The 12,103-nt window shown below is 38.8% G+C and overlaps 2 protein-coding genes across 2 annotated transcripts; one reads left to right on the top strand and one right to left on the bottom strand.

Annotated features, from left to right (window-relative positions):
* Positions 1 to 413: 413 nt before the first annotated feature.
* Positions 414 to 2,353, bottom strand: LOC145113808 (uncharacterized). The gene is made up of 5 exons (XM_079049859.1): positions 1,489 to 2,353; positions 1,346 to 1,434; positions 1,109 to 1,238; positions 921 to 1,063; positions 414 to 764 (listed from the first exon to the last, which is right to left on the bottom strand). The coding sequence occupies exons 1-5, from the start codon at positions 2,351 to 2,353 to the stop codon at positions 414 to 416; spliced, it is 1,578 nt and encodes a 525-aa protein (XP_078905985.1).
* A 2,748-nt stretch (positions 2,354 to 5,101) lies between these two features.
* LOC145117808 (putative receptor protein kinase ZmPK1) lies at positions 5,102 to 7,755 on the top strand. Its single transcript, XM_079054138.1, has one exon. It carries the CDS (start codon positions 5,239 to 5,241, stop codon positions 7,636 to 7,638), a length of 2,400 nt encoding a protein of 799 aa, XP_078910264.1. The 5' UTR covers positions 5,102 to 5,238; the 3' UTR covers positions 7,639 to 7,755.
* Positions 7,756 to 12,103: the final 4,348 nt, after the last annotated feature.

Genomic DNA, 12,103 nt, shown 5'->3' with positions numbered 1-12,103 from the left:
GAAGGGGGATTTGTTGTAGAAGAGGTAGGAGGGGTGAGACTAGACCTCGGAGAGACCGATGAGATATTCTGAGTGGGTGAGGTCGGAGGAGAGACAGTCTCGTGAGGAGAATCAGCCTCGGAAGTAAGAACGGTCTCAATATTATAAGTGGGAAGAGGTGTAGATGAGGGTGTTTGAGTAGGAGTGGGTGTAGGTGTAGGGTCAAGATTGATATCTATAGGTGATATGGTACTATGATCAAGAAAAGTGTAAGAAGGAGATGAGTCAGGGGTCATAGAACCGAAAGGAAATATAGACTCATCAAAAACAACATGATGGGAAATAATAATAGTATTGGTGTGAAGGTCAAGACACCGATATCCTTTGTGATGATTAGGATATCCAAGGAAGACACAAGGAGTGGATTGAGGAGATCATTTATGTGGGGTGACGAGGTGAGGAAAGCATAGATACCTGAAAACACGAAGGTGATTGTAGGAAGGTTGTTTGTGAAAGAGTTTGTGGAAAGGAGTATCATTGTTTAATGTAGTGGTGGGAAGAATGTTTAGGAGATGAGTAGCCATGTGAAGAGCTTTGACCCAATATGTGGGAGGAATCCGAGCATGAAAAAAAAGGGCACGAATGACATTGTTTATAGTTCTAAGCATGCGTTCAGATTTACCGTTTTGTTGAGAGGTATGAGGACATGAGAAACGTATGTGAATACCATTTTGACCAAAAAGGTCATGGAATTTGCTATTGTTGTATTCACCACCATTGTCACACTAAAACGATTTGATGTCGATTTTAAATTGATTTTGAACATAAGATCAAAAGTGAATAAATTTAGAGTACACATCAGATTTAATACGAAGAGGATATACCCACAAAAAATGAGAATAATCATCAAGAAAAATGACATAATATTTAATACCACTAACATTAGTAATCGGAGATGTCCAAACATCCGAGTGCACAAGTTCAAAAGGATAATGAGAAACAGACTCAGATAAGCTAAAAGGCAACTTAATATGTTTGCCCATTTGACATGCATGACAAAGACTAAAGTTTTTATTGATAGAACCTGAAATTAAACAATTATTGACTAGATGTTGAAAAACATGGTGACCAGGATGTCCAAGACGTTGATGCCAAAGAGAAGAAGTAATGGACGTGAACGCTTGAGGAGTTGGCTTTGTGACAGGGTAGAGGTCACCGGAGCTATCACATCGCATGAAAATGCGCTTAGTCTGTAAATCCTTCACAGAAAAACCAAACAGGTCAAATTCAATGGAAACCATATTATCACATGTAAACCGACTTACATAAATAAGGTTTTTTTTTTAATTTGAGGGGTAATCAATACATTTTTAAGAGTTAAAGTACGATAAGGGTTAAAAAGGGGAAGAGTGGAGTGACCTTGAGTGTTCACGGGAATCGAGGATCCGTCTCCAACTAAAACCGATGAAGATAAATGTTTGCTTTTATTTAAATAAGACGAGAGTATACCTGCATTCGAGTGGCGATGAGAAGTGGCCCCGGTGTCCATGTACCAATCTGCATGCCCGAGATCATTTAGGGACGTGGTGTTGAACATTTGCGGGAGATTAATGGGTTGTTCAGAGGATCCTGTGGGTTGTTGAACAATGTTGAAAGCCTGTTGAGAGAATTGACTTTGAGCAGGTGGGCCAAAGAAGTAATGTGAGTTCTGCTGGGCCGATGGCTGTCTTGGTCCAGTGGACTGATGAGATGCTACAGATGGGGTTGGAGGTGTTGATAGAATGCCCGAATGAGATGATACCTGATACCACCCGAAGGCCCAACCTGATGGCGCTAAAGGTCTGATGTTGAGCGCCGCTTGCTGTTGTTGTTGTCCGTGAGATTGACGACCACCGTTTCTTCCTCCGCCACAACCACCTCTATAGTGTCGACCGCTCCGTCCTCCACGAAAACTGCTACGACTATTCTGGTGAGTGGAGTCGGCGGTGAGAACCGTCTGAGACGACGAATGATCAGAATGAGAAGTGGGGTTTTTGCGATTCTGATCTTGAGCAAGCTGTTGATCTTCAAGAACAAGCATCGATCTAGTATCCCAAAAAGATGGGACCGGTCTCTGATGACGAATAGTGGTGGCAATGTGATTGTATTTTGCAGATAACCCATTTAACATGTATGAAACGAGATTAATCTCTGGAACCTTTGCATCCATATTTTCCAGAAGATCAGCAAGGGACTTAACACGATTGCAATAGTCAATCATAGTGGAATCACCAATTGTAATATTCTGGAGTTCATTGTCCAGTTGAATCACTTTGTTATTTTTATTGTCACGAAAAACTTTTTCAACAGTTGCACAAACTTCATGAGCAGGCATTTGTTTTTTGAATATTAGATGAAGTAAAGGCAGATAAAGAGTACCATAGAGGCAAGACTTAACAATGGAGTCGTTACGTTTCCAGGCATCCGTTTCTGTGATGGGGATGACATTCTCAGGTGGTTTCTCAGCAGAGGATGAGGGTGGAGTAAGGACCGGTGGGGCAAGATGTTCAGCTACTCCATAGCCAATGCAGTGAATCTCAAATAATTCTTTCTAGATGTCGTAGTTCATCTGATCAAGATCAAGGACAATAGGGACAACATGTTTGATGTTAATGGTAGATGGCGGTTTGTCTGAGAGAGTATTCATAGACATGCTGATGCAGAACAATCACATAATTGATGAAGGAAAAGGAGAAGATGATTGTTGTAGGAGACGGCTAGGGTTACAGGGAGCAGAATTTTAAGGCTCTGATACCATGAAATTTGGTATGTTCCCCTCAACGTATTCATTAAATATAGGGATATATACACCTTACAAATGGGCTGAAATACATAAAGGCCTAAATAAAAATACAATACAAATACAATATAAACACCTGCTAACAGGAACAACACTCATTCACTAGATACCGATGGTAACATGTGAGTGAGTGGGATCCATTATGTCCACCATTCATATTAGGCCAAGTTAGGGATGTTAGAGGGGACAAACAAGACAGGGGTTGCATCCTCCGTCCCTACCCCCAAAATTCTTATGGATTCGGGGTTCCATTAAACTTTTTGACATCCTATGGCAAACGGTATACGGTGAGTTGTTGTCAACTGCATTCCATGTGGCAATCGATCATCTCTTATAAAGATATTTTTCGTAGGCATTGTTGGGTTGCATGTTTGTGCAACTAAAACTCTTTCAGATTCCTTTTATTTTATACAAACCAAACTCTAAGAAAAACGTCAAATTCATTTCACACAATGGCATATAATATAGTTGGGATCAATATTTTCAAATGTCCAATTCGTTGCGGTGAAAGCTTTTATGAACATATATTTCAGATTAATCATTATCAATCTCAACACAGACTCCGAGGGACAATATTGGAGTTTTTTTTTCGGATTGAAGAATTTGTCTTAGTAATTTTTAATTTTTGTGTCTTTTAAAAATTTTAATTTCATGTTATAGTTTTTGATTTTAATTTATGTTTTTTAGTTTTAATGTTACGGTATTATATTTCTTATTTTTAAATTAATGAAATGTTCCTATATAATTCATTTGTTGCTAAGTTTATACCCCTGCTTTTTTTATTTCTATTTCTATAATTATTTAAAGGGATATATACATTAAAGTCCTAATATTTTCATCGATTTGACAAGAAAGTCGTAAACTTTATTTTTTTGACAGTAAAGTCCAAATTACCGGCAATTTTTGACACTTTTACCCTTTTTTCCCGGTTAGCCGGTTATTATGACTTTTTTGTCAAAAAAATAAAGTTTAGGACTTTCTTGTCAAATCGTCAATTAGGACTTTACTGTCAAAAAAATAAACTTTAGGTTTTTTTGTCAAATCGTTGAAAATATTGGGACATTAGTGTATATATCACCCTTGTAAAAGTTTCTTCTTGCTTCGCCGTCAAATCTTGAACTAAAAAGTGGGAACAGATTATACAAACACAAACAACACATGCCTAGTCAAAAGGGTGTGAATGTTGAGAATGGAAAGAAGGGCAATTTCATTTTTTTTCGGTTTCTTATTTCTCCATTTTTGGGACTACAAAAAGCTAACACAACCCTCGTTCTTTCTTTCTTTCTTGATTATCTCCATTTTTTTCAATGTCGGTTTGTTGAGATTAAAAAAACTATTTAACAAGAAGCAAACGTTAATGATTTCAATAGTATCTAGCTGACTAGAAAATGTTTCAATAACTCTTACGCTTAAAGAGTATCATACCATTAAATTTCTAACAAAAAAAATGATATATACACTAAAGTCTCAATATTTTCAACGATTTGAGAAGAAAGTCCTAAAATTTATTTTTTTGACAGTAAAGTCCTAATTGACGATTTAACAAAAAAGTCCTAAACTTTATTTTTTTGACAAAAAAGTCCTAATTACCGGCTAACCGGGAAAAAAGGGTAAAAATATCAAAAATTGCCGGTAATTTGGACTTTACTGTCAAAAAAATAAAGTTTAGGACTTTCTTGTCAAATCGATGAAAATATTGGGACTTTAATGTATATATCCCTTATTTAAATAATACCAAACAAAAACACCCAACCTAGCAACCCACCCCACTCCTTCCTCTTTCTCGGACTTGCAGACGATAAAAAATAGACCTTCCCATTTCCCTTCCGCTGTCCCATTCCCCTTCCGCCGTCTCCATCCACCGCCCCCTTTTGATGTGTCCTTTTCTCAGCCTCCCTCCACTAAACACCCCCCCCCCCCCTCGCCGTACCCCTTTGCGAGTTTTGTTGGTTTGCCATCGCCATCACCATCACATGCCATCGTCACAGGTTCTGGTCACAAAATCTAGATCTGCATCTTCATCTTCACCATCACATGCCATTAACGACCAATCAATACCAGATTGTGATCAACATACCAAAAAAAATTGAAGATGACGAAGATGAAGGTTCGGAATCACCCGTTTCATATCGAATGAGATTATTAAGAAGTATTTTGAGCGAAGGTAGAAGAAGATTTGTTTATTAACAACCTCTTTAGTCCTGCCACTATGAATTCTAGAAGTTCCTGCCACTATGAATTCTAGAAGTTGACGTCAGTGGAACGATTTCGAATTTCCATTTTCCACTATCATAAGGTCAAAAAGTCAGTCAACACCTTATCTTCCCTCGACATGTTATAGTCAGTCAACAACCCATCTCTCTCTTTGTTAGTTTATTTCACCTCCTAAAATAACTGCAGTCTCTGTTTCCAGGACAACAATGGCACTATGCCATCTTCTTCTCCTTCTTAGCATGATATTACTAACCACGAAGATACCAATATACTCTTCTTTCTCAACCCACACCTTAACTCCAGGCTCATCTATGTCAGTCGAAAACAAAGACCACCTTTTAGTTTCACCCAACGGTCTCTTCACCGCCGGTTTTCATCCCGTCGGAGAGAATGCTTATGCTTTTGCCGTCTGGTTCTCGGAGAAACCCACATCCGGTAGTCGCACCGTCGTCTGGATGGCTAACAGAGATACTCCAGTAAACGGAAAGCGTTCAAAGCTATCCTTATTGGAAGATGGTAATCTTGTTTTGATAGATGCTGGTCAATACGTTGTTTGGTCAACGCAGACGGAGTCAACGTCTTCCTCGGTGGAATTACAACTTCATAGCTCAGGTAACCTCGTGCTCCATGGAGATGAAGGAGGACAAGAAGGAAAGCCTCTTTGGCAAAGCTTTGATCATCCGACAGATACCCTTCTTCCAAATCAACTCTTCACTAAAAACACACAGCTTGTTTCTTCAAGAAGTGCAAATAACTACTCTTCGGGTTTCTATAAGCTCTTTTTCGACAATGATAGCATTCTTCGACTTCTATATGATGGTCCAGAAACAACCAGTGCTTACTGGCCTGATCCTCGGTTAACAACTTGGCGAGGTGGGAGATTTCAGTTCATAGAGAGTCGTATAGCAAAGCTTGATTCGAATGGTGAATTCATCTCATCAGATGGTTGCAGATTCAAATCATCTGATTTTGGGACTGGAGTACTACAAAGGATGATGAAGATTGACATAGATGGTAATCTAAGACTTTACAGTCTCGTTGAACACGAAAGAAGAAAGAAATGGGAGGTTCAATGGCAAGCACTTTCACATTCTTGCTGGATCAATGGAGCTTGTGGACCAAACAGTCTATGTACATACTCTCATGTTTCAGTTAGGAAATGCAATTGCTTGCATGGATTCAAAATGGTGAATTCCCAAGATTGGAGTTACGGGTGTGAACCTGAATTCCAGCCATGCACAAAAGATGATTGTGGTTTCCTTGAGCTTCCTAATTCGGAATTCTATGGCCACGACTACGCATTTTTCACTAATTCCACTCTCGATGCTTGTAAGAATCGTTGTTTACAGAATAGCACTTGCAGAGGGTTTCAATTAGGATGGATTCTCGACAAGGGATATTTTTGTTTCTTGAAGGCTTCTTTGCATAACGGGTATCAAATGGGAATCACCGGTTTGATGTATATCAAACTCCCCAAAACGTTACTATCATCTTTTAATCAGAAAACCATCTCAAAATCGAGCTTCAATTGTCCACCCCCTGTCCTCACGCCCTTATTAAGATCATACCACAAAACACACGATGTGAAGACGCTTGGAGTCATGCTAGCGTTCGGATGCGCAATCGGGTTTATCGAGATCATCTGCATAGTGTTCTTCTGGTATTGCAGTAGTAAACACTCATCATCCACAGCCGACCAAATCTATTTTCCACCTGCGATGGAGTTTAGAAGATTTACATACAGAGAGCTGAAGAGGGCGTCACGAAATTTCAGTGAAGAGATAGGAAGAGGTGGCGCTTCCGTGGTGTATAAAGGGTTGTTAACAGACAACAGGATTGCAGCAATCAAGAGGCTCAAAAGTAATCATCAAGGAGAAGCTGAATTTCAAGCAGAGATAAGCACGATAGGTAGAGTGAATCATATGAACCTGTTAGAGACATGGGGTTACTGTGCAGAAGGAAAACATAGGCTTGTGGTCTACGAATACATGGAGAATGGATCATTGGCTGAAAACTTGGGTGCTGATAAACTTGAATGGGCGACAAGATTTGATATTGCAATAGGAACTGCAAAAGGATTGGCTTATATACATGATGAGTGCTTGGAGTGGGTTCTACATTGTGATGTGAAACCCCAGAACATACTGTTGGATGCTAATTACAATCCTAAGGTGGCCGATTTTGGTCTGTCGAAGCTATTGGATAGAGGTAGTATCGACCATTGGAATTTCTCCATGATGCGAGGGACTCGAGGTTATATGGCTCCTGAATGGGTGCTAAGTCAGCCGATTACCTCAAAAGTTGATGTATTTAGCTATGGTGTTGTGATGTTGGAGATGATAACCGGAAGGAGTCCGGCAATCAATCAAGATGGCGATAATGAGATGATGCCTACAGCGATTGAGTGGGTGAGAGATAGGATTCAAGAGGTCAACGGGAGTCAAACTGAATCTTGGGTTAAGGAAATCGTTGCGCCTTCGGTTAGAGGTGAATATGATGAGACGATGATGGAAAATTTGGTTAGAATTGCAGTGCGGTGTACGGATGAAGATAGGGAGGCAAGACCTTCAATGAGACAGGTGGTTAATATGCTTCTCCATGTGTAAGTGTAACTAATGATGTTTATGTTAGAGGTAGATTGTGGATCAAATTGTAACTTGATAAAATCATAAAATGTTTACTACGATCATCTAAGATCTATTTTATAATAAAGAATGATCCTCCCTAATAAATATAATAAATAAAAATAATTTTGTCACATCTTACTCTCTCATTAAATTGGACACATGTCAATTTTTAGTATTTTTGAATAAATGTTTTTTCTATTTGTCATTTTCTCATTTTTTTTATCTTTTCTTAATTAACACATCATATTTACACCTCAATTAATAATTGTCTTAATTAAAAATAACCAATAAATTACAATATTACAACTCATATAGTATTTAATATGTTTTCTTTTAAATTCAAATTTCAAATTTAAATAAAATTTTGTTTAAACCTTCATGTTTAATCTTTTTGTTTTATCTAACCCGTATAACATACGGGTCTCACAACTAATATAAAAATATATTACAAATAATGATTTATCTTCGTCCAAGATATCAATATATGTTTGGTGGGAGGAAATGAAATGACAAATGAATGATGTAATGAAATGTGTCATTATCATTCAATTGTCATGTTTGGTTATTTAATTGAAATGAAATAAAAAATTTTCTATGGACAAATAATGATTTATCTTCGTCTAAGATATTAGAATATTTTTGGTTAGATGTAATGAAATGAGTCGTTATCATTCAATTGCCATTTTTGGTTATTTAGTTGAAATAAAATGAAAAATTTTCTATGGACAAAAATACCTACATATAAATTTACAATATTTATAACATTAGTTAGTCAATTTTGTAAAGCATATAAATTCAAATAATTAAATAAACACAACTACCATATTATCGTAAACAAATAAGGCAAAGATGATTTTTCTTTTACAGTAAACCACTTAAAAATTAACTCATAAAATATTTATAAATCTTTATTGAAAATAAAATAATAATAATAATAGTTATCACTTATCATAATGTTCACAACATAAAAAGCGACATCAACAAAAATTTCTACAATGTGAAGTAGGGATGAGCGTGGGACGGAACCTGTACCAACTGCTATCGTTCTTGATTTTCCGAATATTGAATTTAATCAAATGTCAATCCTGTACCGAATTAATGTTACCGGTATCGATATCGGGAGTGATACATGTTTTCGGTACTAGTACCGACACAAATGGTACCGAATTCTGAAATTCGTGATTTTGGAATACCGAGTACCGTCCCATATTTTTAAATTTGGTATGGTTTGTGTAACACCCGATTTGTCTGGTAAACTCTTAAGCAAAACTATTTCATTTATTGGCTTGTCTTGGACCCGAGGACGTTAGGCGTACATGTAGTATGTCGGGCGTACTCCAATGCATGCTCGAGGCGGGGTGTTCCCCCGGTACGCTGGGCCTACCCTTGCGTATGTAGGGCGTACGTGAGTCAGGGGAAAACTCTATTTTTTAGGGTTTGCACCCTATTTAAACTCATTAAGTCCCCCAAGTCCTTCACCTTATCAGCCTCCAATGCCTTTTTGAGCTAACCTCGAAACCCTAATCCATTTTCGAAAGAGATTGACCTTGTGTGTGTGTTTTGTGTGTGTGTGTGTGTGTGGTGTCTCTTGAAGAAGTAGAAGATTAGTAGAGAAGCATTGGACAAAAGGGAGCTTGTAGATCCAAAGGTTATTCACCCTTTCTAGCTTATTGAAGGTATAAAGTCCCTACCTTGATGATTCATCTCTTAGTTCTAGATAGTTAGGGTTTTTGGTTTATTTTTGGTCCCTTAAGGTGTTTCTTGAGAGTATAAGCTACTCCAGAAGGTTATGATGATAGATCTTAGTGTTTCTGATGTCCCTTGTGCATAAAAATGTTGTCTTGATGGTTTGAGCCCAACCATGCAAGGGTTGAGGGTTGTTTCATGAAGTTGGTGTGCTAAAATCCAAGATTTGGCCTTTTTAAGCCATGCAAAAGCATAAAGTTTGCAACTTTATGGCTTAATACGCTTTAATAAGGTTAGATCTAAGGTTGGACGTTAGGTCTTAACTGATTAAGACCTTAAAAGTAGAAATTGGCCAGCTGGGGCGTACGTCGGGCGTATGCAGATGTACGCGCCTAAGGTACCGATCTGGTGAAGCATCCGAGTACACCAGGCGTACTGAGGGTACGTTGAGCGTACTCACGAAGGGGTTTTTTGGGTTTTTAGTTTCAGGCCATTATGGGCTTTAGGGTTTTGGGCCCTTGTTGGACCACAAGTTTTTTGAGTCGGGCCTTTATGGATTTGGGCACATATTGGACTTGGAATGCCTTTTGGACTTTTGGGCTAGTTTGGATTTGGGCCTTGGTTTGTTAGGCCCAATAAGGGAAGGGTAAAGCAACCTTTTACCCTTAATGCCGAGATTTAGGGTTTGGTGTAACACTCGAAATTCGGTATGTTACCTTTTAGCCCTTGAATTAAAATTTATTTTGCATGAAAGGCCCCTCCGTATGCTGGGCGTACATATGTGTATGCTTAGCGTACATGGGTGTTATGGACGCGAACTTCAACCACATACGCTGGGCGTACTAAGGTGTAAGCGGGGCGTACGTGGCCAGAGACAAAAACCCTAATCTTAGGGCATGAGCCCTATTTAAGCTCACTTATGACATTTGGACCTCACCCTTATCAGCCTCTATTGCTTGTTTTCGTCCCTTAAACCCTAGTTTTCTAGTTAGTGTGATCCTTGAGTTTTAAAGTGTCCCTCGTGGCCATTTTAGTGAGTTTGCAAGAAGAAGAGCTTGGTGTGCAAGCCTTGGACGTGGTTGAGCTTCTAGATCCTGCATCTACATCATCTTGGAGAGCTTTTAGAGGTAAAAAGTTCATACCTTGCTAATCCTTTTGCTAGTTTGAGTTAGGGATTGGTAGTGAGTTTATTTTTGGTGTATGGATCCTCTTTTGTGAGTTTGAGCAACTCCAGAGGTTAGAAATGTTAGATCCGAGTCCCTTTGGCATGTTAGTAGCATTTTTATGCTATATTGATGGTTGTTATGGCACCATGCATGGGTTTGAGTTCTTAAAGTGAGTCTTAATGGACAAAATGGGATGTTGGGCTCCCATGAAGCATGCAAAGGCATAAAATTGCCAACTTTATGCCCTAGGACCTTCAAAATGACCAAAATATGGAATTTGACGAAGTGGTTGCATGTGTTAAGCTTTTAATGGTTGGTTATGCTTAGCAGCCTTGTACGTTGGGAGTATTGGGATGTATGTTGCGTGTATTTCCTTAAGACCGAGTACGCTAAGCGTACTGATGGTGTACGTTGCGCCTACGTCCTCTGGGCTGATTGGGCGAGTTTTGTGCTTTTGGGACTCTTGGGCCTTATCTAGTGTTGGGTCATGGCCTGTTTAGGATAGGTGGGCTCAGTTTTCCTTTGTGGGCCTTGTGTGTCATGGAATGGGCCTTAGGTGGCATTGTTGGGCCATTTGGGCCTTATGGCCCGTTATTGATTTTGGACCAAGTGTAGTTGGGTCCATTAAAGGAGAAAGGCCTTTAGGACTTATTTGAATAGTTTTGACTTAAGGATTTTGGGCCCATGAGTGGGTTTGTATCATAATTCTAATTAGGGTAAATTATATATTTACAATGTGAGATTTACGGACCGGTAGCCGAGCAGTTATTATTTATCAGCAGTCTGAGGTGAGTCTTCTCATTATATCAATGGGTCGAAGGCACCAATGTCGGCCCATTACCTAACATGTGGATTGATAGTTGTTTATGTATTTACTTGTATGAAGACCATGTGGGTAGCCCATGACATGGAAGACCATAGGGGTGGCCCAAGGCACTTGGATATCAGACCATGAGGGTAGCCCATGGCATTCCAGGTAAAGACCATGGGGGTAGCCCATGACACTTAGATATCAGACCATGGAGGTAGCCCATGGCAACTATATGTATGTCTCATGGTATTCTATGGTTGTATGTTATGTGATATTTTGGGAACTCACTAAGCTTTTGCTTACAGTTTATTTGGGTGTTTTCAGGTACTTCCGGTACTAAAGGGTAGGGCCCGACTTAATGGCGCACCATACATTCTCCAGCATTTTCCGCAATTATTGATATTGATACTCTGATATTTCGACATGATATGATGTAATGGATTTTTGGAAACAAATTATGATTGTAATTACTAATTTAAAAATGAAAATTTTTATCTGGTTTTTTGGCCGTTACAAGTTGGTATCAGAGCATTGGTTTGAGGGATTCGGGCACACACTCGGGCGTGTCAGAATTCAAACAGAGGAAATGCTAACCTTTTCAAAAGAACAAAAGTCAAGTTTTTCTGAAAACGGTTTTCTTAAGTAAAAAAGGAGAGTGTAATGCGTGCGATCGGCCGAGCTCAAGTAAGTTGTAACATCCCAATTTTCAAGGCCAAAAATTTCAGTTTAATTAAGTAATTAATAAAATAGTTAACCAAAACATCGCCATTGTTACATCAAT

Source organism: Lactuca virosa, chromosome 5 (assembly GCF_052849685.1).
Source record: "Lactuca virosa cultivar CGN04683 chromosome 5, Lactuca_virosa_CGN04683_v6, whole genome shotgun sequence".
Lineage (NCBI taxonomy): Eukaryota > Viridiplantae > Streptophyta > Magnoliopsida > Asterales > Asteraceae > Lactuca > Lactuca virosa.
This window is presented reverse-complemented; position numbering and strand designations above follow the sequence as displayed.